The 26151-nt window shown below is 37.7% G+C and overlaps 3 protein-coding genes across 4 annotated transcripts in view; all 3 read right to left on the bottom strand.

The window, feature by feature from the left end:
- pcxa (pyruvate carboxylase a) overlaps window positions 1-15748 on the bottom strand; it is a 101158-nt gene extending 85410 nt beyond the window's left edge. Inside the window, exons 1-7 of the mRNA XM_052537745.1 lie at window positions 15446-15748; window positions 10484-10625; window positions 10183-10367; window positions 8944-9109; window positions 7967-8112; window positions 7637-7754; window positions 6268-6419 (exon numbers count right to left, since the gene is read on the bottom strand). Coding sequence (XP_052393705.1) covers window positions 6268-6419; window positions 7637-7754; window positions 7967-8112; window positions 8944-9109; window positions 10183-10367; window positions 10484-10625 — 909 coding nt within the window. The 5' untranslated portion in view covers window positions 15446-15748. The remainder of the gene's footprint in view (window positions 1-6267; window positions 6420-7636; window positions 7755-7966; window positions 8113-8943; window positions 9110-10182; window positions 10368-10483; window positions 10626-15445) is intronic.
- Window positions 15749-16291: 543 nt separating this feature from the next.
- On the bottom strand, window positions 16292-19972 carry calm3b (calmodulin 3b (phosphorylase kinase, delta)). The gene is made up of 6 exons (XM_052537750.1): window positions 19657-19972; window positions 18797-18827; window positions 18569-18712; window positions 18388-18494; window positions 18150-18285; window positions 16292-17935 (listed from the first exon to the last, which is right to left on the bottom strand). Exons 1-6 carry the CDS (start codon window positions 19657-19659, stop codon window positions 17907-17909), a joined length of 450 nt encoding a protein of 149 aa, XP_052393710.1. The 5' UTR covers window positions 19660-19972; the 3' UTR covers window positions 16292-17906.
- Window positions 19973-20752: 780 nt separating this feature from the next.
- On the bottom strand, window positions 20753-25163 carry slc3a2b (solute carrier family 3 member 2b). 2 transcript variants are annotated; one of them, XM_052537747.1, is made up of 9 exons: window positions 25000-25163; window positions 23840-24077; window positions 23523-23713; window positions 22902-23075; window positions 22510-22598; window positions 22242-22384; window positions 21722-22031; window positions 21587-21640; window positions 20753-21489 (listed from the first exon to the last, which is right to left on the bottom strand). In XM_052537747.1, the coding sequence occupies exons 2-9, from the start codon at window positions 24052-24054 to the stop codon at window positions 21142-21144; spliced, it is 1524 nt and encodes a 507-aa protein (XP_052393707.1). In that variant the 5' UTR covers window positions 24055-24077; window positions 25000-25163; the 3' UTR covers window positions 20753-21141. The 2 variants fall into 2 exon arrangements, with proteins under 2 accessions (XP_052393707.1, XP_052393709.1); XM_052537749.1 differs by lacking the exon at window positions 25000-25163 and adding an exon at window positions 24157-24178.
- Window positions 25164-26151: the final 988 nt, after the last annotated feature.

Below are 26151 nucleotides of genomic sequence, written 5' to 3'. Positions count from 1 at the left end.
AAGAACAAGGTCAATGAAAGATGTGTAACATAATTGGTGAGGAGAGTCTTCTCACATATTCCTTCCTCCATGACAACACGGTTATCCATTTAACAGGGCTCCGGCAAAAATGAACAAATTACAAGGCTGCCCATCATCGGGTCAACACAGAGAAGTGTATGAACTATTGAGAGGAATCTGTGCTGACAAACATGCTTCAGGCCCACAGAGAACATAAAAGGAACAAAAAGACAGACATCCAGCACAGGAGAAGAAGAAAAAAGAGGGGAGCATGAAATGGCGATAGCTCTGAAGGTCAGACAGAACACCGCCACATTCACTCTTTTTATTAGTAAGGACATGGATGAGATGTATCTTAACTCTGTAGCACATGGTTGAGTAACCCTATAAACAGACGATATCCGTTACATGTACATATAAATAAAAACTATTTTGTCTATTTTGTTTTTCAACCTTTTTTTTGCAAGGGTTAATTTAATTAGGGTTAATTATATAATACAATGGAAATAAAACCTAACATTGTGTTTATTGTCTCGAAGTCGTTATCTTTTCAGTTGACAATGTATCATCAAAAAGATTTAAAGTTGTGTCCTTAGGTTGCATAATAAATCATTTCAAATAAACAAATTGTCAATCACATCATCCTTTACAAAGTAAACTACACTAATTAAGGTCGCATCATTTTATCTAATGTTTATGTTTGTGATTAGGGCATAATCTTAACTTTTCAGCTCTGTTACCAAGTATATATTTGTAAACATTATTATGAAATTATTCAAATAAATATCTTCGTAGCTTCAAAACTTTACACATAACTACCTGGCAAAACAATCAACCCTGTTACCATCAAGTTCAACTCTGTTATATTTCAAAAGACAATGAAATATTCAAATGGAACTAAAACCTAAAGCATGAACGTAGACTTACAAAGAAAAAAGTATTATTTAAAAGTCGTGTTTTTAAATCAACCCTATGACCATGATATTTCTGCTCTATTAAAGTAAATCATTCAAAAAAATTTATAAAAAAAACTCCACTCATTTTAATAATTGTATCATACGTTTAGTTTTGTCAGTGAGTAGGGCACAAGTTAACAGGTCAACTCTGTTACCAAGTGTATATTTGTAGACATTTAGTATTAAGTTCTCAAAAAAAAAAAAAAAAAAAAACTAAACAAAAAACAAATGCATTATAGTTTCACAACCGGAGGATAAATAACTGGCAAAAATCATCAACCCTGTTACCATCAAATCGGTTACCTTTCTAAAAGGATTATTATAAAGGATTTATGTATAGATTTGGGACAATGCAATTCATTAATGCTTATGCAAACTACTTATCTAATTAAATGTTTAAAACAATACCACATATCTAAGAGAAATATCATCAATCAGAAAAATCACCTGTCTCATGGAACACCACAGTTTATATTCTTACGGCAACTGTTGGAAACTGTGTTTAACTTCTGCTAAAGGTCAGTTCAAGTCATGTTTGCCCTAATATGAAGAACAGGAAACATTGTCACACATGACATTTACATTTCTGTGACACACAGTCCTAAACGTGATGGTGACAGGCCATTTCGTTCTTACAGAATCTCATGACACTTCTACCACGCTTCCAAAAACGGAATCAGACAATTAAAAGATCCAGGGAGAATTTTCTTTGACATTAAAGATGAAGCGTGAGAGAACAAAGGAATACATCCCACTGCCCTTAAAAAAAAAGCTGTAATCAGCAATAGGACATGAGACTGAGGGGAGCTTCGAGCGTCTAAGGGAACATGTTAAATGCTCAAATGAGGTTTTAAAGCTTGCTCTGAGAAATCTGAAAGCCTGGCCATCTTCTCCATTTCCCTCGTCCATATGATAGAACAGATGGAGGAGAGATTTTAGCTCGCTCACTCTCTTCATCTCTCTTGCTCTCCTCCTTCACCAAGTTCCCTCACTTCTTATACAGACACACACACACACACAGACAATACTCCAGATCTCTCTCGCTCACACACACACACATAAATGCTAATACATTCATATTCTCCAGAATGCCAGACAACTGACAGCAGAGAGTCCAGAAGGAGTGAAAGACGGGTGACCAGCACACTATTTTATCTGTAAGTGTCTGTTGAATTCAACAGGAACTCTGCACCAATAAATTAATCTTTTCAGTGTGGCAGGAGATTCCAGTCTATCCGAATGTAATCATGCATGTTTATTCAAGAACTCTTTATCTAAAATTGCTATGTATTAAAAAAAAAATGTAAATGTCTTCAACATTACTTGGAAAAATCCACCATGTGGAAGATCTTTCATGAACAGTCAGAAGCTTTATTAATACTATGCAAGAAATGTCATGTTTGTGATTCATCAGACTGACAAACTCTGCAAGGCAGGCTTGCAATTGCGCACATAGAGAGACGTGGTGTATCTGTGCGTGGACATGATTACACATGCTCGCACAAACAAGTCAACAGAAATTGCAAAAACTGCTGCCGACCATTAAATGAAATGAATTGCAAGTGGCTTAACAAATAAACATATGTGATGTTCTGAGTCCACTTGCTGAAACGGATATTTCATGTTCAAAAATGAAATTTTCTAAATTTACTTCCCTTGGTTGTTAAAGGGATAGTTCACTCAAAAGTGAATTTCTGTCATCTTTTTCTCACCCTCATGTCGTGCGTGACTTTCGTCTGCGGGACATAAAAGATGATATAAAAAAATATATATATTAAGTTCCAAAGTTACGTTGTACCCTATTAACACAAACACAGTTTCACAGAAGAAAGTCAGGCTCGGAACGACAAGAAGGTGAGTAGGGTTAACTCTCCTTTTAATGTGACTAAAATTGCAAAAGCATTAAACGCAAAAGATGAAACACTGAAGTTGAACAATTTCAAGCAATTCTTCTACTTCATAACAGAGAAGTCAATTAAATCTGCACCCAGTCTGAGAGTAATTAATCTTTTCCCTTCAGAAGCAGGCTTCAATATACTGAGTTCAGCATGACTCTCTCTCATGAGGTCAGATCATCGGCACAGGCACATGTCAATAATGTGCACGCTTCAAATACAGCTTTCAACTGTCACTCAAAAACGCTTCAGAACGTCAAATATAAACACATTGGAGCAGCACATTCAATGCCAATAATGATAGAGAACACAACAGAGGGCAATAGCTGGTTTCCATTTCAGTTTATGCATTTCTTCAGGCATTTTTATCCAAAATGACAGACTGAAAATCAGACATGCACATGTATCCTCATTGGCACTTGATCAAAGATGCAGCAAAAAGCACCGGTCAAGAAATACTGTAACTCTTTTGATGGCAAGCTAACTGTCAAGTGTGGCTTGAGTTTTCAGCTTGTATAAATGTCTTGCTTAAATCAGACTGAGAACTCTTCTTGGATTTACATGTGACACGAGTTGAATGGGGACAGTTCACTCCAAAATGAAAATTCTGTCATTTATTGTCGTTCCTAACCCGTAAAGCCTTAGTTCGTCTTCAGAACACAAATTAAGATATTTTTGATGAAATCCGAGAGCTTTCTGACCCTCCATAGACATCAATGCACCTGAAACGTTACCAGGCCTAGAAAGGTAGTAAGGACATTGTTAAACTAGTCCATGTAACATCAGTGATTTAACCGTGATACTTTTCTGTCCGCAAAGAAAAAAAAAAACATTATTTTTGTGTCCCTTCTGCACAAAAAGTATTCTCGTAGCTTCATAACATTGCTGTTAAACCAATGTCACATGGACCATTTTAACAATGTCCTTACAACCTTTCTGGGCCTGGTAATGTTTCAGGTGCATTGAGGTCTATGGAGGGTCAGAAAGCTCTCGGATTTCATCAAAAAAAATGTCATCATTTGTGTTCTGAAGACAAATGAAAGTCTTATGGGTTTGGAACGTCATGAGGGTTAGTAATTAATGAGCGGATACAATTTTTGGGGGGTGAACTGTCCCTTTAAGAGCAAAAACTGTTTAAATAGCGAACAGGGTCTGTAGTTTGTGTTACAAAAGAAAAACTCAGCCTCAAAAATTTTTAAATGATCAATATTATGTTAGCAGATGATGCCATCTGCAATAGTATCAGGCAAGCCTTTGCTCTTTTCTCCAGTACATGGAAGTCCTGTGTCTGTTCCTTTAAACTGAATTATTCAGAACTTATGCAAAAGTGTGTTAAATGTTGTTACCGGATCGGCCACAGAGGATAAAAACTGCATTTTTTTCCTCTTCCAAATCTTTAAATAAACCCTGACAGGTGCATGCTGTCATATGTCAGCCTTCATTCCCAAATGAACAAGTACAATTCAGTAAGGACACCAACATTTGCTCCAAGGTAAATAAAGCTTAGCAAGTTAACGTTAATTCATTTACTTATTGATTAGGGTCAAAGCAGAGTTCATAGTGCCGGTGAGCATGTTCTGTTCACTTAACACTAATGTTATCAGATTTCATTCTTTTCAAAAGCTACTTTTTTCCCATCAAATTTTTTGGCTTGATTCTGATCTGCAATCTGTGCGGTTTCTAATCACGTTATTTAACAATTTTTAAAAATAAAAATTGCTGATAAAAATTGCTGTAAAATGTCCTTATACATTTTGGCCTACTTAAAAATAATATCCAGTTCATTAGAACCTCTTTTTATTACTTAAAATCACGGTTTGTTTGAAAAATTCGTTTTTTCTCTGTTAGCAACAATGCCCAAGAGGGGAGGAGCTTATCAAAGGATAAACTGACTTGGGTTGCTGTGCAGCTTCAGATTAACCCATCATTTTTGTAAGCTGGTGCCAAAAATCTCTGCTAAAGAAAAAGCACCACTCGCTCTCATATCTCCAGCAGATAAAATATTAAAATCAGAATTGAGAGGTTCAAACCTCCCCACATGCCAGTGCAGGCTGTCCATATGCTCGCTCAGACTGGCATAAAGAGATGAGAGTCAGCCAGATGAACAACATATGAAGAAATAAAATAAAATAAATAAACTCCTGTAATAATAAACAGATATCAGTGTCAAGACCCATCTGGATAGGATTTGAAAAACACAGCACAAGTAGTTTTATGGAGGAAACTGGTTATCAATAAAAGTAATGGATTGCTATAGAGATATTCAGGAGCTTTGTTACTCCTTTTAAAGCAGATGTTAGTGTGTTTCTTTAACAGCTTGTGTGCTGCAGCAAAAACAGACATGTTTATGCAGTGAAATGGATGAATGGAAAAGTTTGATTATAATTGTTATCCATCCAAAGGCACCGCAGCGCCACCTGCTGTCTACTGCACTGTACTGCATCCTCAGGTACAGCAATCAACCTACATTTACATTCACACCATTTTGTTTTCTAAATGACTGCATCCTTACTAGCTGCCAATAAAAATAATAATAAAAAAATTCATGTAGTAAAAATTAACTAAACATACTTTAAACAGATATGACGAGAAAAAAAACAATGCCATATATTATAAAATACACTATAAATGTTTTCGAACAAGAACAATCTAGAAAGATATTACCTTTTTTTTTTTTTAAAACGGTCAGTAATCGGAGACTGACCCGCTTGACAAGCTTGTATAAGATGAAGCAGAACAGTGTAAACTACTAATAGTTACGGTGTAGTTAACATTGTGAATATGCTCCTTCTGTACCAATGAAAATAATGCATAAAGAAATGCGCACTTATTAATATAATGTTATTCTTTCAGGAGATTTGTGTTCATGAGTACAGTAGCCAAAAATTATTTTAATTATATAATGTTAATCATTCAATTTAATACATATTTTCATTTATTAAATAGTTTTAGAATTTAATCATTATTTCTACTACTACTACTACTATATTGCCATTATTATTATTCAATTACTAGTATTAAATAATATTAATTTATAATTAATATTAACATTTAGTTTAATTTTGCGCTTTAAACTAAAACGTCTGTTGGCTAAAATGTGTTCTTTCAGGACAATAAATTAAGTCAACTGACTAAAATAATTAATATATGTCAAGACAAAATATTTACTCAATTTAAAGGATGTCTACATATAAAGACAAAAACTGTTGAAATGAGCAGGTCTAGTCAGTGAGATTCTGTGGTAATATCAAGTTATTCAGATCAAGTTGTTTCGCTCAGAACATCCAGTAAAACTCAATGTTTGAGCACAGTTTATCCATACATTACTTTCAAACCATAAACTTCTGTAAATCAGCATTTGTATACAGTTTGGAAAAAAGCCAGCGCTACCATCTGTCAGATGTTTTCACTTGTACCTGTCGAGCGAGGTTGACGGAGTCAGCAGTGAGTCGGTCTCTGAGGTGTTGGTCCAGCTGTGTGGCCGGGGCGATCTCCACCACCTTCTGGTGTCTCCTCTGGATCGAGCAGTCCCTCTCGTACAGGTGAATGACATTGCCGTATTTATCGCCTACACACAGAGGACCGATCAACTCATTGAGCCTTACACAGAAGTCTTAAACCCATCTGGCACTGTAAACAAACCCATCTGCCAGTATTTCTCCAAAATATAATAACAAACAATCATATAACTAATCAATAAACACTATGCAAATCAGCAGGAAACAGAACTGCACAATTCTGTTCATTGTTGAGAACAGTGTGCTAATGTTTTAATTATATGCCAGACTAAAAAACCTGAGTGACTTTCTCTCCATGGGACACAAAAGGAAACATTTGAAAGAGTCCTTGTTGCTCTTTTACATTCAGTTGCAATAAATGAGGACTGAAGATTTTAGCCTCTAATAAGAAATATATTATAAAAGCTATACATGATTTGTGTATATCATTTCTTCTGAAGCTTGGAAATCTTGACATCACACCTTTGCTTTGCATGGTTTGTCCATGAGAGAAGTATGAATTGTGAGACATTCAATCTTTTAAACACATTTCTAAATGATTTATTCTTAGCTTGGACTGATAAGGTAAACCTACAAGCAAATGTGTGGTTTTAGTGTTGTGTTTTATGTTTTGATACGGTTTTATTTTGGGTTCACTTATTGTACAGCACTTTGGTCAAAGGTTGGTTGTGTAAAAGTGTTCAAATCAATAAAAAAACTAAGAAAAAAAAAAAAGAAATCATTTGTAATCAGTTTGAATCAGACTGAAGAGTCTTCATATAAAAATTTAATTTGAGCTCAATCTGAATGGAGTAGATCTTTCATAAGGAATATTTTTGTTTTTAATATTTCATGTTTAAAAAAAAAAAAAAAAAAAAAAAAAAAAGATTTTCTGAATTGAACATAGCAACCCAAAAATCTGGATTCATTCAGATTGACAAAAATGAGTGCATGTAAACATATCTACCGACTCAATGATCCAGTGAGAGTTTAATAACTAACTAAAGGGGGAAGATTTTTTGTGAATGAAGATTTAAATCTTAGTCTGTCCTCACACTAAGCTACTACACGGCTTCAAAAAACTGTAGCAAACAAGTCATGTGGGCCACTTTTATGGTGCTTTTGTGTCCTTTTTATAATTGAAGACTTCAAGAACAAAGATCAATGGTTTTCCTTTAGTGTTCCATAGTAGACGGAATGTAATACATGTTCGGAATGTCATGAGGGTGAGTAAATGATGACGGACCATTCCTTTAATATTAAAATACTTGATCTGCAGTTCACTTACCCAAGATCTGCACCTCGATGTGTCTGGGTTTCTCAATGAACTTTTCCACAAACAGAGCTCCATTGCCGAAGGCTGCCAGGGCCTCGGAGTACGCACGCTGATAGTTCTCCTCTAGTTCCTGATAACACACGAAGCCATAGAGTCACCCAGTGCAAACAGCCAACACACCAATTCATACAGCACAAGTAAATCAAGAGCAAAGTGCACACACTTTTGTGTTCATTTAAAAGTCCTCCGGTGTCAAAGCTCACAAATGTCTCTCAGAAGGAACCGAGCAAATATTAATGTCTTCCAAACCCACACAAATAGTGTTACTCTGGGCCATAGTACCTCATACTCCCTGACCACTCTCATTCCACGTCCTCCGCCTCCATAGGCAGCCTTGAAGATAATCGGGAATCCATAAGTGTTGGAAAACTCCTGAGCTTCCTGCAAAGATGAGATGGGAGCGTCTGTTCCAGGTACCACCGGCACACCTGCAGGATGACCAGACACATCTGCTTCATTACATGCGTTTTTCCTTTTTTCTTAGGAGAATGCTGGTAACCAAACAGTTGTAGGTAGCCATGATTTACTTCCATACTATGGAGGTCAATGGCTACCAGCAACTATTTGGTTACCAGCATTCTTCAACATATCTTCTTGTGTCCAAAACTATGAGCCAAGAGGTTGATAATCATTGGTAACAGGTTAGTAAGAATTTTTTCAACGTATTAATCAAATTAGTCATGTTAAACAGCATTATTCCTGATATAAAATATATATATATATTACTTTATAATAAAATGTATAAATATTATTATACTATATTAACACTTTAGCACTCGTCCACTCCCATGAAGCACTGTAAATGCTGTAGAGTCAGTCTCCCAAGATCTCAAATTATGAGAATGAATTATATATTATATATATATATATATATATATATATATACACACTTATTGTTTTGCATATTTTGCAATAAAGTTATATCTATAAGAGTTATATATCTCTGTTGTTTTTATTTTATGTCATTCATAATGCTTCCTGGGAAAACTATTCTTTCCCTCAAAGTTATTCCCTCATTAGTACACAGTCTTGTAACTTTCATTTGAAGAAAAAAATATTTGAAAATCTCACAAGAAGACAAATTTTGTCTCATTTTTGTTGGTATGGTTCACAGCTTAGAATTCCCTTAGCAAAGATTTTTTTAAAGCCCTTAGGGAAAAAAATACTTCAGGAAAGGCTCCTGGAAAGATGAATATAATGTGATAAGAGAGAAGACAGAATGGTGTTCCCCCGAGGAGACCCGTTGACGTATGCTTCACCTGCACTGATGGCAATGGAACGGGCCTCAACTTTGTCCCCCATCTTGCGCACCACGTCTGGGGTGGGGCCGATAAAACGGACCCCAGCATCCACGCACGCCTGAGCGAAATCTGCTCGTTCTGACAGGAAGCCGTAACCTGGGTGGATGGCATCCACGTCATTCTCCTGCCAGACACAGATTGCAAAATATCACCATTTGCCAGCACAAGTATTCAGTCACGGTGAAATCCTGTAATATCTATTCAAATGACTGTGATGCTGTCACCTTGTCGTTTATTTTTGAGAATGATAAGAGATGACACCAAAAGACCGAAATGCTGTACTGCTGAACTATCTATTCATTGAAAACTTCTTATGAAATGTTGTAGAAACAGCTTTCTGTAAGCAGATAAAAGTTTTGTTTATTAGCCTGTATTCAAGGTTAGCCGACTTAATTCTCTAAACAAGCCGAGGCAAGAGGTTAGGAATGTTACAGGTGCTTAACACAACATGGGTCATTTTCTAAGACACATAAGGCATTGTAAAACTGACAAGCTGCTGAAGCCATGGATTTATTCATTGATTAAGCCATTGACTGTCTGGTTGTCCATTGATTGAGGCATTTGAAATGTGAAAATGAAATGTGTGGCATCAGAAAATGAAATGTGGGAGAACGATTATTGTTTTACGGTTAAACTACCATCTCTTCTCAGTCGGACTCTGAACTCTTTGTCAGAAGGCATAATTATATACAATTACTGCTCTTCACAGACTTGTTTTTGCTCGGTCCGATAACTGCAGGCTGTGTGTGTATTTTACATGTCACGAGATCCTAATCTGCTGTTTTACCAACACAAACACTTCCAACAAAAGCTGCAGGTGTTAAAAACATGTGAATACACTCCACACCAAACACAGTTCTCACGCTGATTCAGGATCACGGTCATTTAGAGTGTTTTGGGCCAGATGATGGATCTGTCAGCTGTTGTGTCAATGCTATATCTTACATCTTCATGCATGCAAAACTCAAAAAAACATATGAAAAAAAATATGGTTTTCGGAGACATCTTTTTGCTGAGCATAAGAAACTGTTTGCAAACATTTTTCTTTCCACACACAACTTTTTAATGAAAAAAAAAAATAAATAAATTAGAAATGTCATATTATACGAAATTCTTGAAATGTATGTAATAGATAATGTATGTAATGTAATCTGGTGCAAAAGATTTACAGAAAAGCACTCGGGTGCAAAGTCTGACCTTGGCCACTTTGATGATGTCTGGTATATGCAGGTAGGCTGCTACAGGTGGCAGCCCCTTCCCGATGAGGTAAGCTTCATCTGCCTTTTGTCTGTGCATCTGGCCCGTGTCCTGCTCAGAGTAGACGGCCACGGTGCGGATCCCCAGCTCTGTGCAGGCCCTGAACACCCGGATGGCAATCTCTCCTGCAAAAAGCATTGAATTAAATACAATTAATTTATGCCATCATGTGTTTTTATACCCGAGGAGGACAGAGTGAGACTAAAAACTAATTTGTAATCCATACTGAACACTGACACACCTCGGTTGGCCACCATGACCTTTTTGATGGGTTTGTATTCCAGAGTGTGGGGTGCGGTATGGGCGGAGCGGGTCATACTCCACACCCTCCTGATGGCCAACAGGCCGAGGGCGAAGCGCTTTCCTCCCACCTGCAGCAGCATCTAGTAAGCAAGAGCAAAGATAGATGCATTACAAAAGCTTATTTTACTGTAGCGATATCTTCTGAGTGTTATCTGCATTTCTAAAGAACCAAAGTGTTTAGTAGCCTTTCTCACAGGAGCCAAGCTACTGCTTTTATGGAGATAATAACAAGAGTCAACACTCAAACTAAAGGGAAGGTGAGGTCCGAGATAAGAATGCATGAGACAAGAAGGCAAGCTTGATAGAGTACAAATGAGCAAATAAATAAACTATCAACAAGAAATACTGGCCTCCACTCTGTGGGAAGATACTCAAGGCTGTCTTTAAAAAAAAAAGGAAAAAAAGCTGTATTTCAAGCATATCCACATACCACTGCAAAACATGAATACAGTCCAGTGCCCACAGGGCCAAACTGAACAAAACACAATATCATATTGCCCAAGCGCACAGCTTAAAAAGCTGAGACTGAACACCTGAAACAACAGCAGTGCTGATTAATCTCAGCGGGAAACACTGGAGGACCAGACTATGAGGAGACAGGAGACAAGGGCAGAATAGTCTATAAAACAGACAATAAAAGGAGATTCACATTACAAATCGGATGAAAGAACATGACTGAATCAAAACATGATGTGTGTGCATTCAAAAAGTAAAATAGCTCACTTGGCTTATCTACTACTATTCAGGTGTCAAGAGGCAAAAACCATCAGTGCATCGAGTGTGCTCTCACTTACATTCAAAGAAAACTACCAACTAAACCGTAACTAAAACTCCATGGGTTAATTTCTTTTTTTTTTTTAAAGAAAATAAAATTGTTACGAACTAAAAACAACATGTTAAATGCAATTAAACAGCTAAACAGCATATTATACTGAATTGTGCCATTTAGACTAAATAAATAAAAAAAATACAACAATAAAAAAAATTAATCAGTCATTTTAGATACAACAAGGGAATTTAGGCACCCCAACTAGGCATGGACGGTTACCGGTTTTAAGATATACCGCTATTTGAAAGTTTAAAAACTACGCTAATATTTATTTTCCATTATACTGTTCCTGCGGTATGCGCTGTTTTCCATGTCTCCTCAAAGACTGAAAGAGTAGAATCCCTCAGGCTGAGAGCAGTGTAGAGAGTCACACTGAGCCCTCCTCCTCCTGTTGGTGCGAGCGAGCGGTCAGTCACGTGCGTGTAGGATGGCCCAGGTACACTTTTAGCATTCCTTTCACTCTGGTGCCCATGTTACCAATTTGGGGATTTTGTCACCAACTTTAGCTACTTTCTCATTGTTGCAGCGACTGTTTTTTTTTTTTTTTTTTTTTTTTGTGACAAGGAGCCATTTTAGCTATATTTAAAATAAAGCTAGCGATTTTTTATATTTTACTTGGTCACACCCTGCTGTAGGCCGTGACCGCTCACGTTTGCTCTCAATCATGCCAATGAGTCTGGACAGTGAACACACCAGTACTCCACGCTTGCCATGATGCACACCACAATTTCATTTATATCAGGACACCAACTACTCAGTGCATGAACATCTTATTTTAACCACGGACACAAAAGTTAAACCCCAATTCATGCACAGTCATATCAGCCAGATACTGAGAGACACAGTGCATCGTCGTGCTATGTGTGCTGGGATGCACTATTTTGCACTTACTTTGTAATAGAGTGTGTTGACTGAAATAAGTTAGTATGAATAAAGGTTTTGTTTTTGGAGAATCATAATATCTCTTATCTGTTGTATTTGAGCAGGACAGGGATGCACTTTGGTGACACATAAAATAAATTCCATCATATTGGGACATTCATCCGAGTGAAAGAGAGAAAAAAAATAAGATGCATTTAGGAAACAGATGTTTTTTCAGCTATTTGAACTCTCATTCTGATGGCACCCAATCGCTGCAGAGGATCCAGCGGTCAGCAAGTTATGTAATGCAAAATTTTTCTGTCTGTTCCAAAGAAGAAACAAACACATCTACATCTTGGATGGCCTGAGGGCAACTTTTAGTTTTTGGCTGAACTATTCCTTAAACATTGTTACTAAAATTATATAAATGTAAAATTAAGAAAACTGAACATGTACATTTAAATATCATAAGTCAGGAAATAGTGATATTGTAACAATATAACATGCATTCCTAAAACATCATTTGACCCAATGTTTGCACTTAATTTTATGTATTAGACATTTTTGATTTCTCTGATCAGTCCATGTCATGTTAAGAACTTTGCTTACTGTTTGAACTATGTGGTCCATGGTGATACTATTGAATTATTCTGTTTAGGAACATTATGTTATTTTTTTTTTTTAACCATCCTGGTACTCTGATGGGTCAAGTGTCATCCAATGCACTGACGCAAAACCAGTTGAAAAATCAATGCTTTAAATCAATTCATTAAAAGAAACACACCTTTGTTCATATTTGCCAACTTCCTAAAGAAAACATGCATTTGATAACTAAGGGGATATTGCAAAAACGTGCTCAAAGGTCTTCCTGCTTCAGAGGAAAGATATTTGCACAGCATATATGGCCCCTCAGAGGAAAGGGCAGAGAAAAAACATGCATTTATATCGAATCTGCAAAACACATAATTGCTTAAGAAACATTCAGGCTGATTTCTTCTGGGAGCACATTTAAGGGGTCTTATTTCACTCAAACTATTCTATGGTTACGGAGTGGTTCAACTGTTCCTTAAACTTGTCTGCTCTTAAATAAGGAACATCCCTCTGCCAAAATCACAACAATACAGTGTCTGTTGTCCTGGCTGAGAGAGAACATGACACGGTCACATGAGCTCCACGGCAGAGACACAAACTGAAGCTGCTGTAAACAATAGTGTGAGAGTTTAGGACAGTATGGAGATGGGGCAATGTACTTGTTGGCATTCTGCATGTGTAATGGGGCATGTAGAATAGTGGGGGGTGAGTTGGTTGCAAAATTATCACATCTTCCTGACTGGATGGAAGCAGGTGGCTTTGAGAGGGTTACTGAAGCATTCAGATTAAACTTTTAACTCAGAGTATGTTGGCACAGCCTGTGGTTTCCTATAAAAAAAAGAAAAGAAAAAAAAGAATTGTACTCCACTCAAAAGAAAACCTTAACAGATCCACTTACTAACTCACACACAGCCCGATTTTTGCTGTGAGAACACAAGGCCATTCATTTGCTTTTACAATGGGGGAAAAAAAACTGCCTCTTTTCGTATTCGATCTACTAAACCTTTATTACTCGTTAAAGCAACAAAGTGGATTCATTTGTCTTTTACACGCAAACATAAGGCCAATCCAATGTTTAAACTTTCTTCTGTTTGTTCTTCTGATTTAAATGTTTTAATCTACTAGATAGATAGATAGATAGATAGATAGATAGATAGATAGATAGATAGATAGATAGATAGATATTCCTGCTTTTGGCACTTCACAGGTTCTCACCACGTGGCTGATGATGACTCGGATATATCCCAGAGTTCAAGAGTCATCAGATTCCAGGAGATGATCATCGTGTCATATTATCAGACACCTGCTGCTTTTCATAAAGCAAGCTCAGTCTTATGTTACTGTGTTTAATATAACAAAAATCTGAGTCGGGGTGATTCTCTTACTATGATAATGTGACAAAGAGCAAATCCAAGAACTTCCAACTTCAGATTTTATTGCAGTGACAACACCATAGCTGTATTTTTTCAGTAGATCTTGTTGAATTTAGAGGGAAAAAATGGTTTATGGACATCGAGATTATTTACATAAGTGAAACTGTAGATCACTGTCATGTAAATGTAATGTGTATCATCATTTATTTTAAGGTATTTAAATCACCTTTCTGACTTCAATGGATCATTTTAAATGGAACTTCTGTGTGATATTCATTTTTAATCTTTCAATTTTAATTACTTTTTAAGTTTGTTTTTTATTAAAGCTCTCAATTATGAATAATTTCCGCTCAAGGCTCAACCCATCAAAAATATTTTTAAACTGGACATGAATTAACATACCAGCTGCAGAAGAACCTTTTATAAAAGAGATATGGTTTATGCTTATTTTTTATTTATTTTTTCCCTATGCATGACATTCAGGTAACCAATGCAACTTTGCCATAAACAAGAAAGGTTCCCCAGTATTTGTAATCTGGTTTGTAATCCTTCCGCAAATAAAAAGGCTCGTGGTTAACGTGTCAATAAAATAAATCAAAACAAACAAACAAACAAAAAAGTACCTTGATTACGTAGAACGCAAAACGACGCAAGTGTTCTAAATATTGGCTGTGCCCAAATAAACTGCACAAATAAAGACATATGGGCAACCCTAGACCGTTTTGACACTGTGGTGATTGGACTGGATTGGGCAAATGAACGTTAAAATGCCATCGACATCTGCCAACTTGAACCTGAAGTTGAATAATCACTTTCCCATTAGCAAGCTGCTTGCTGCTTTGCTTTTCAAACTGACTTGCAGTAATGAAATGTTTATGTTTGGCTATGTGTTAACGAATAGTTTATAGGTCAATCAAGTGAGCTAAACCCAACAGCTTGTCCAGTTTGATTCATTCAGTTGGCACATGGGTTAGCAAACAGGAAAGCATGCCTTTTGGTCGCATGCTGCACGACTTCAAAAAAACAAACTCTCCGTTTCATAAATATTTACTGCAGAAGACACGGCTGTCTATTCATTGAAAATAAATAGACTTATGATTAAGTTTACCCATAATGCAGCTAATGTTTAGTAGGACAGCAACTTGTACACATCATACATGTAATAAAGCAGTTTACGACAGCAGTCTAAAAAAACAGTGCATCATCGGATCTGATGAAGGGATTACATGCGAGAATGCAGTCTTACCTTCTTATTCTTGACTCAAATCTCTCGCGTTCTGGTGCCCAATCCTGTTCCTTGAATAAGGAACGTCCAGACGTAAAAAACTCAATGCGCAAGATCAGTGATTATCAATGTTACGTCGCAAGCGTGGATACGTAGTGAAGTAACTATGTGCAAGGTCCGACCCATAGACAGTAAAAGATCTCCCTTATTTACATCATCTGCCCGTGTGTTATACCGTTGGCGATGGGTCTGTGCGCAGTCATGTGTGTTCAGGTTGTCTAAGTTGGCTTGTCCTGCCCCAAATCACTTTACACTCTTTTATTATTTTATTTGGTCCGTTGCAATATTCTCCTTGAATCAATAATCCACAGGCGGCCCCGCCCACGTCTCCCTTTTCATTGATGTGATTGGTTGCCGCTAAAATCGGCAGTAAATAATTCGTTCTGCGTCACGTCAATCAGCAACAGCTCTGTACAGGCGCCGCTACTGGACATTTAAGGAAACCAAACAGGACTTGGGTGTTGTAGTTTCACGGCGGGATAAGACTACAAACGGATAATGGACTTACAATTTGACAAATTCAGAAATTATCTCTTAACGGTTGTAATATGTGCAGACCTTATACATTATGTAATGTGTTTGTTTTTTTTTAGATGATATGCTGTAGACACTGTGGTTCTTAAATGGACTAAAAATTCAATTCAAAATTAAAAAACAGCTGAATATTGCCTTGTGCAAACAAATGACAATAAACACAATAGATATACATTAAATACACTTTTCTGTCTCTCTTACACTATTTTTTAATATAAGCCCATGCAGGTTTACAGTTATATAGGCAACAGTGTTCTGAACAAAACGAGGTAATTTAGAAACAGAGGTCCAATACGTTTATTTCAAAAGAAAAACAGAGTTCTGCAATGGAATGCATAACCTTTCATGTTTTACTATATTCCCTTATAGGCAGAAGAAGAGAGAGGAAAAAAAGAACCAAACAGTTAACTTAGATCTCAGAACGAAAAAAAAACTGCATTTAAAGATCATTTTAAAAAAAAAAGAGAAAACACAACAGTAGAATAAATTAAGAACTGGGGCAGAAGATGCAACACCACCATCATAATGTATGTGATTCCACCATTAAGCGCTGTTTTGTTTAACCTTGGTCTATACAGTTACAAAAAATGGATTTCATTCAAAGCACCTGCATTCACAGGTTTCATGGCAGCAGTTGCTGCACCAACATGGCAAACACAGTCAAACTGGACGACAAGCATTTCGCACCATCCAAATTGCCACTGTGCATGAACCACAACGACAGGACCATGGAAGAGGAGAACATGCTGTTCAAACAGGTTTCTATGAGAAAAGATCCTAAAAAGATCATAATATGCAGGTGTTTTTGATGTATACAAATATATCGAACAGCCTGCAGGAAGAACCAACACACAGCTTAAATGTAATATTTTTCCCTAGACAGAAATTGTCCACTGATTAGGACATTAAGTGCAGCATCAAAATGTAAGACTGTATATTAAGGTGTTAACCATTTTACTTCTTCAGTACAAACTCCACACAAACAGAGCTCCAACCAAACATTAAAACTCTCTACACCAGTCTTGAACAAATAGGTGGCACTGCTTTGCGGTAGTGAAATTACTGAGGAAATGTGAGTTTGAAAGAAGGTCAAAGCCTTTCCACCATTTTTCTCTGAAAGAATACAAAAAGGGGGCAAACGAGCAAACTAACTGAAATAATTGGTCCCCAAATAACCATTTCCGGATTATTCTAAACAGGTTTGTCTAATTTTCTTTTTTATCTTACACGTTAGTTATGCAGTCCCTAAAGAACAAGCCCTATACCAAAACGTAAACTGTACTTCGTGGCTCCACTTTAAACCCAACTACAAGCACTCGCTCAGACACACAGATCTACACTTACAAAAACAATCACACTATGACATGGAAGTTTGAGCCATTTCGTTATATAAAGCCCCTGATTAACCATGAATGGTTATTCACCATACAGTTCTAAGACCACTGAGCAGAGGTTGCATGAGAAACATGCAGTTAAAGGAGAACTAGCAAGTTAGAAAAAGAGGCAAGCTGGGAAGAAGAAAAAAAAAACACAGAAACATGCCAAACGTAAATAAAGCATGCATTGCTCTTGTCCATATAGTATGTCACAATCTTTAAAATATTGATACATGTGTTACACTGCTGTTATCATCACCATCATATATGCAATGTTTGAACTTTGTTGTGCATGTAAATATTTTCTTCCAAAGAAAACCAGATAGTGTAGGGAAAAAGCTGACAGGAGATCATGTTGGAAAAACAAGCAGAGCAGAGGACTGATCAAATTAAGGGAAAGTGAAGGAGAGCAAAACTAAATGGACAGGAGTAAGAGACTGGGTTGTGAATGCTTGTTGAAGGTTGACAGTGAGAGTGCTGCCCTCTGTTTTGCTCCTTTTGGTTTCCAGTTTTTACTTTGCTGTCATCATCTGCACAAACTCTGTAGGGTAAAAAAAAAAAAATGTATGAGATCAACATGCAATTCTTCATAAACTGATTTCAGAATTACTCTGCAGTGAATAAACTACAACTAAAGCCTTTCTTGGTGTCTGTTTTAAGAAATGTTAAACACAAGCTCAGCGTTTCAGACAAAATATCAATTCACATAAAAAAAAAAAAAAAAAAGCATCAATGACATTAATATATGGAAATACCTTCATAGTTGACCTGACCGTCCCCATCAATATCTGCCTCCCGGATCATCTCATCCACTTCCTCATCTGTAAGCTTCTCCCCCAGATTTGTCATGACATGACGCAACTCAGCTGCACTGATATAGCCGTTTCCATCCTGTAAAGCATTAGTCATTGAGACAGGTGAACATTCTTCCACTTTTTTTTCTATAGAAATACCTTCAATAGGTGCAATTTATAAGCAAGTACACTTCCATACCTTATCAAAAACTCTGAATGCTTCTCTGATCTCCTCCTCGCTATCAGTGTCCTTCATCTTCCTGGCCATCATTGTAAGGAACTCTGGGAAATCAATTGTTCCATTGCCTGAAGGGTAGACAGATTTAGAAAAAGAGAAGAGCTATTCTAACATGGCATTATTTGTGGAAGGGCTTCCTCACCATCAGCATCAACTTCATTGATCATATCCTGAAGCTCTGCCTCTGTAGGATTCTGGCCCAAAGACCGCATGACAGTCCCCAACTCTTTAGTAGTGATGGTGCCATCACCGTCTTTGTCAAATAAGGAGAAGGCCTCCTTGAACTCTGAAAAATAATAATAAATTTATTGCACATCATCAAATTGCTGGTTTAAGATAAAGATTTGAAGCAAAGGTTAATCTCGCATACCAGCAATCTGCTCCTCTGTTAGCTGATCAGCCTATAGGAAGGACACAAAAAGAAAAAAGTTATTATTTTAATAGCACTGGCATGTCTTCAAATGTTTCCAATCAGTCTGAAGCTCAGTTGTATTGTTTGCGTGTTAAACTGAACGGAAGGTGTTTAACATCTGATACCTTGTGTTTCACTAGTTTGATGATGTCATTCATGACTACAACGCCTAGTTTTGGCGTTGTGAATTAGAAAATTGCAAAACGCTTTAAAAGGCAGACTGTCCTGTTGTATTTGAACACATTAATATAGTGTGTTGTTTAATTTGTCCATAATGAGGTTTACAGTTACTTAAAAGACCAGCTGAATGGATTAACGTGAGTGCGCATGCTGTAGGGAACTACAAGCACGTTGTGACAGATCAGATATGTTAGAAGCAAAGGCTATTTTTTTCACAAGGGACGATACGGGTTTTGTATAATGTAAATGAGGGCGATCTTCACATCCATCATCGATGCTTTTCAGGCTGTTGTCTGCATGAGGCGAGCTGGCAACAGAGAATCAGTCAAGGATGTGCTAGTATAGCGCATTTTATGCTATGAACATCTCACGCCCATTTGCGATTATAGGAAGCGCTCCAAAAACGCACAACGAAAGCTATAAAGCTGTTTATTGTACAACAAGAAAACTGTGTGTAACTCGTTTATGTGACGTTAGCTCGGGAGCTCGCGCGCTTTCAACTGAATGACGGTTAGCTCGCGAGGAGCTAGGCTAACAGTAGCCCATTCACACTCATCACTTCGCCATGGACGCTCAGCCATTTTTTGTAGCTACGCTGCACTTTAGCTATTAGGATAAAGAGTTATAAAGTAACTTACCATAGTATTTGAGTGTGAACCACGTTAGACTGTACGTACAGGAATTAAACGGAAACCCAAGCGTTTGCTTTCCACCCGTGCGATTGTCGAGCACTATCTTCTGCTGCTGTGCTCCCAAATGTCAATATCACTACGCCTTGGTACTTTGGTCCAAAGTGGGACGTCGCACTCCTTGACAACAACCTGTTACTATGGTCTTCCTCCGCCTTGTGGATGAAATGTGCGCACTCTAAATTGCACGGTGAACCTGTTCCGTTTTCGTTTAAAAAAACTTAACCGATATATTGTACGGCGTTGTTTAATTTTAAATTTTTGGATTATTCTTCTCATAAGCCATAGCACACAACAGTGGCTTTCAGAGTTGAATGAATGGTCCGGAGAGTTTATATATAGAAGTCTGATGGCGCTCGTCAGCTGACCTAGGAAACGTGTTTTGATTGGTTGACAGCCACCTGCAATGCGTCAGGGAGTCCTCGAAGAGAGCAGTTCTTAAAGAGACAGGCGCATCCTGCAGATGCAACACTAGCAGCATGTCACAGAAAGAGTCTGCTGGTGTAATTACGTCTTTTTTATGGTCAGTGCTATTAGGTTCTTGGTCAGGTTTGTGGTCCCAAATGAGTAATTGACCTAGAAAAGTTGAGTTATGAAAAGGTAGAGGACACAAAAAGGAAACTAATCAAATATGGATCTTTTTTTAGATCTAAAATTTAAAAAGATTATCTTTCATAAAAGAAGTTTTGTTTCTTGTGATCATTAGGTCAGTTTTTTCAGACATCATACACACTTGATATAATTTCCCTCATCACTCTTAGGCACTGAGCCGATCTCATTAGGGGTTCATAAATCTGTAATGAGTTAAAATAGCCAGGTGAGACTGTGCTCTCCATATGCATAATGAATAACTCTAAATAAAGAAGTCATCAGTAGAGACACCTGATATAATGCTATGCTGGAGACAATGAGAGGCGCTCCATTTTATGGCAGTAGATTTTAATAATTCAGCCATGTCTCCGTTACATCTCATTATGCTGGCAACACTTATGAAAACAGACGAGGGAACCCCACCTGAATACAATGACAGAACAAACAACAAAGATAAACTGCTTCACTTAATTTATTGTCAACAGCTTTCATTTTCATGCATCTTTTTACCCATTACATATCAGGAACAGCCACCGAGGTTTAGAACATTTTTTGTGTGTAGGATTGCGCTACATTTTAGAAACTAAAAAACATAAGGTTCCAAATAAAAACAAATAATTTTTCTTCCTATGGAATGTATTCCAAGTAACAGAACAAAATAAAACTAGCAACTCAACCAAATTTAGTAGTCATGTAGTGCATGTGATGCATGTAACAGTACAGTACAATGTGATAATATATGCCAGTGTTTTTGTACTAAAGGATAAATAACGTAACAGGATGGCCAAACAAACGCTTGTAAAATCAACATCCTCACACTAACTGCGGGTTTACAATGGGTCTTCAGGGAGTGTAAGGGAACTTCAGCATTATACCCTGTTCTGGCTTCAGCTTTAGTTGTGCAAGGTTAAGCACTTCATCAGCACGTTTATCATCACTAGTACTGAACACTACTGTAGCATGTTCAGGGATCTCAGCATGCTTAAGATGAAGAGTGACATTTTCTTCTGAGTGCCAGTTAATTGCAATGATGTAGCGCTCATTCTGGTCCCAGCTTCGCACATAGGCCATGGCGGAGGGCGAGCTGAACAAAGGCAAGTATTCTCCATGCTGCAAGGAGCGCTCTTTCGACCTTTTTTCACTCAAGGTTTTGAAGAACTTACGGAAAGTGGTTTTTTCATCCATCTTGCTCTGTAAAACAAAACATGAAAATGTAACTAAAGCTGCTGGTCACAACATTAAATAGGGTCACTCTGGAGATTCAGCACTGTGTACATATGCTCCTTACCTCTGTCAGATTGTCTTGAGAGTCTTCCCATACCATGGTCGGGTTTTTGGTCACCTAAATGGAAGGGTAACAGCATTTTAGGATCTGCTCTTGGAAAAAATATGGATCCGTGTAAATTCTCTTACGTCCACTCACCTCATCTTGCAGTCCAATCTCATCCCCATAATTAAACACTGGTGTGCCTGGCAGAGTGAGCAGCAGCAGGTAACTCAACTTGACTTTGACAATCCCCACCAGTGAAGCCAGGTGTCCAGCAACACGCCCACCTATGTTCCAAGCCAGTCTGGTCTGACCGTAAGTGGAATACAAGCGATCAACAGTACGGGCAACGTCCAGAGCAGATGTGTTTCTTAAAGCACCAGTGAGGAGCAGGTCCACACCAGTTTTGTTCAACACAGCAATGATATCATCAGGAGAGGACTGTTCCGTAACACCAATTAAGACCCTGGAAGGAAAAAAGCAAGAAAAGTCAGTGTAGAAATCGATATAATTAATATAAGCAGCATGTGGAGCTGTTTGGTTGGCAACACAATCTCAAAAAAAGAAACGGCCCACTAGTGTCCCCTTGACTGGAGTTCAGTTTGTAAAAGTCGCTCCTTTACCTCACAAAAGAGTCCACTGATAAAATGTAAAAGTTCAACTATGGATTGCTCACTTCTTTTTTTCCACTGATTCCGTCTGGTTGTGGATAAGGACTTCAACATCCTCCCAAAGGGACAGGGCTGCAGTGGAAACCTTCTCGACACCGTAGAAGAGGAATCCATCTACACCTTCTCCTAGCCAATGGACCAGAGCAGGCTGCAAAGACAGAAGTCACAATTATTACTCTGAAAACACAAGTGCACAAATCAATTTCAAGTGACAATGTCGATTAAGAAAATGAAGAAATTATCCAGATCTATTGCTCACAGTCAAGGACATACCTCAAGTTTGACCACAGTGCTGACAGCATCAGCAAACCAGGGCTCTTTGCCTTTATAGTTAGGGGTCAGGTCCAAAACAACAGAGATACCTAGAAGTGAACAAAAAAGAAATGCATTTAATAAAATATATATATATATATATATATATATATATATAGTGCTGGACTGCTAGTGCTGCTTTTTTGTGTAACTATCTATTGACAAAATGAAACAGCATATATTTGATTATACACTGCTTGGATCATTGCATCATTATTACAGTGATTAATACATTTCTGATAAACGTTTTGCAACATTTTGCTTATTTAAATCCAGACAGTGAGTCAGATTGCAAAAAAACAAGATGACTCAAGTAGAAGATGCCTCATTTTATAGTGCAAACTATAACTCACCTCGCTTGTGTGCAGCCTTAATGAGCTCTTGAAACTGTATCAGATTACCAGCCTCTTTAGAAATCTCAGTCAGTTTCAGTTCCTCAGGCTCGTCAGCACTGGACACATGGATCGGGCCAATGATCAGACCCTTCACCTTCAACTCATCCATCGCCTGAACCTTTTCAGCCAAACCTGAGAGGTAACCATTCAGAACGAAATAAATATGCGATATTGCAAAACATTACAGACAAAAAAATAAATGTGGAATGTTTCAGATCATGGACCACATTCATGTTAATACTGACTTCGTTGTACCTCACATAATTATTATTATTATTTTTTTAAATATATACACACATTACAAGAGGTTCTGCCACCCTTCCTTTAAAATCAATATGGTTTTCATTTAACATAGTCCACAGACTGATATATGAGCTGAGCAAACAGGATGGCATGGAAGTGGATAAGGGAGGAAACCAGATTTGTCGAATCAGCAGCATAAGGACAGAGCAATTAATGTGTTTGAACATGTTTAAAGCCTGACATCCGCCTTTAATCCCTTAACTAACCCATCCCTGCAAACCCATCCCTCCTATTTTGGTTGCTTGGATGTTGGTCCATTGAGTCATCTGTCTTTACCTTTCAGATCTGAAGACTTTGTAAAAGAGTTCACATCTCCAATCTGGTACAGTGGTCCATAGTTCCACCAGTTCATCTCAGGGAGGGGCTTGCATCGAGGAGCTTGAATAATAATGGCAATCGCACCAGCTAGCATGCCCAGCCAACCAAGCCAGAACAGGATAAGAAGTGCCCAACGAACCTTAACCCACCTATTCAAGAAAGAGAGAAAAAAAAGAAGAAAAAAACATAAGTGATTAAATCGTCAGTACCTACAAACTGCAAAATCCACACCAAGGTCTAACTGAAATAAAATAAGGTTTAGGGGCATTCCGTACCCTGGTGTTCCAGCTACTTTCATGAGCTCTTCTTTGGATAACCCGGTGAATTTGCTCTCCTCATCTGGAATCTTCACCTTTACAATGCCATTCTTCTCAGATACAGGAGAGATAGCGTAACTATTTCCAGCCTCCCCCTCTGTCATGGGCTGCTTCTCCTGCTCCACCTCATTGAGCTCCACATCTTTCATATCCACTTCAGAATTGTTGCTCATTTTGTCAGTTTATGTCGACAGTCCTGAAAACAAAAGGAATCAGCTTAGCTGCATGCACTAACTATTGGCACGTCACCAGAATTTTGGGTTCAGGAAACATACGTTTGATGTCAAGGACAAGCAGAGTTGCCAAGTAATTGGGCTTCTTTAACACTGCTGCCTCAGGTTGGACTGCATGTACGGGGTGAACCCCGTCAAAAAACGCGTATTTTACCACCTAACAGGTTTTTGATGGTTAATTTTGAGTAGCAATTGGGCGGGTTTTGCTGTAAAAACCGGCCAACCCTGTACAAGACACCAGGAGGCAAGATACGCTGAAGGTTGCATCACCAAAAAAATTCACGCGGAGGTGACTATTTAATAAAAAAAAGTTAAAACTGATGTACTAATATCCCAAACGTCGCTGGTATACGAGATGATTTTGGCTTTCTAAAAAGATTTGGGCTCTGTTATTAAAACCAACAGTTAATCCATCTTAAATCTCCAGCGACCGTAGACATAACAACCAAATGCCGGGTGCCAGACCACCAGATCTATTCTCATCGAATCTAACGTTATATATATTAAAATAATAATACGTTTAGACGAAGACCTAAAGGTTTTAAAGCATTAATTGTAAATCACAGTATAAAATCGTTTAAATCTGTAGTTTTTTTTTTTCAACGCTGACGTATGGTTGAAGTAACTGCAGTTTGTAACCGGATTGGTCCAGTTCTGTGTGCGCCTGTTTACTGACTCACTCAGGCTCAATGAATTAACAGCGTTAACCGAATCATAAACAAGTTAAATAAATACAATAAAATAAAATAAAAACATACTAATGTAAAAGTGCTTCTAAATATGAATAAACACAAAGTACGGCTCGTGATACCCGTAAATATCAGGACACCGGCAAATTGAGGAACTAACGTTACATACATTTATTTAAAACAAAACCAACCTTACCCAACTGCACTGGAATAATGAGGGGAAACCTCGTTTAAATGATCTGTGATGAGAAATATCCTGCTGGGATTCGGTGGTTTTGGTCGTGACAGTGATGCTCAATCCAGCTTTTATACGGCAAACGTGCTCCGAGTTTCTCCTCCCAGTTAAGGGCGGGCCACACACAAAACCTATTTCCAAGCTAGAAATTCCCTACAGCATTTCCGCGAATCGATTCTTTTGGACAATTCGTTTGAAACAACCTTCTTTGCATCATGATGAAACTGGCTCGCCAACACATGTCCAGTATGTTTTATTAGTTTAGTCTGCTACATTTCTGCTTTAGGTTCCTTTAAGTAATTTTATCTTAATCAGCCAAATCCTACGGTCACTCCTAAAGATCCGATTCAAAAGAACGATTCGCTCAGGAATCATCCACGACGTGAATCGAGTTCAACTTGCGCAATTATAAAACTGAACCAGTTATTCTTTTTGTCAGTCACGGGCATATTATTTCGCTGTGTTTCTTGCTTTAATGAGTGCTGTAGACTGAGTATGAATCTTCTCTCGATGGCCTAATTAAAGAAAACGAACAACTGAGGGGTACGCTGACCTGTTTTTCAGGCGGACAATCCAGTTTTGTAGCATTTAAGAGAGTCCACCTTAAGAGCCTGACAACACTGCCTTATTCTCTCTCCTCCCTGTTGTTTTCGTGACTGTACCAGACCTCCATAAACAAGTTTTGGGGGGTTGAGGGTATTTAGTTTCTTTCTTAGAAAGATCTTTATAGGAACAGAAGAGAACAGTTCAGTTATTTCCTCAATGCTCAAAACTATATTCAAATTCTACTGTTTACCAAAATATTTATACCATGTTGTATTTAAAGTAGTTTTCTACAAGTAAAGTGTAAAATTTAATGTATTAGAAAAAGACCAATAAGTGAAAAATAGCTTGATTTATATAGTGCTGGATGGACAAATATATTGGAATTATTTGACAAAAGAGTTGGTCAACCTTTGCCCTAATTTTGTTCACTGTTAAGCAGCTAAGCCTGATTAAATGCAGCTCAATGGCTCTTTTATTTGAATTTACAATAGACTCTGAAAGTTCTGTGAGACTGCTTTATTAATCAGGACTAAATGAAACAGCAAAAGAAATAGCACATATTCAAAA

This window comes from Carassius gibelio, chromosome A21 (genome assembly GCF_023724105.1).
Source record: "Carassius gibelio isolate Cgi1373 ecotype wild population from Czech Republic chromosome A21, carGib1.2-hapl.c, whole genome shotgun sequence".
Classification (NCBI taxonomy): Eukaryota; Metazoa; Chordata; class Actinopteri; order Cypriniformes; family Cyprinidae; genus Carassius; species Carassius gibelio.
Note: the sequence above shows the minus strand (reverse complement) of the source record. Positions and strands in the feature narration are given on the sequence as shown.

Bases quoted from the DNA above. Each gene is read 5' to 3' on its own strand.
- slc3a2b (XM_052537747.1), bottom strand. From the start codon at position 24,054: ATGAGCAACAATTCTGAAGTGGATATGAAAGATGTGGAGCTCAATGAG. The intron at 23,714-23,839 runs GTACGGAATGCC...TTTCTTGAATAG, and splicing joins AAAGTAGCTGGAACACCAGG to GTGGGTTAAGGTTCGTTGGG. The intron at 23,076-23,522 runs GTAAAGACAGAT...GTTACCTCTCAG, and splicing joins AAAGTCTTCAGATCTGAAAG to GTTTGGCTGAAAAGGTTCAG.
- calm3b (XM_052537750.1), bottom strand. The intron at 18,713-18,796 runs GTATGCGAGATT...ATTATTTTTCAG, and splicing joins AACAGAGGAGCAGATTGCTG to AGTTCAAGGAGGCCTTCTCC. The intron at 18,495-18,568 runs GTGAGGAAGCCC...TCTACCCTTCAG, and splicing joins CAATGAAGTTGATGCTGATG to GCAATGGAACAATTGATTTC.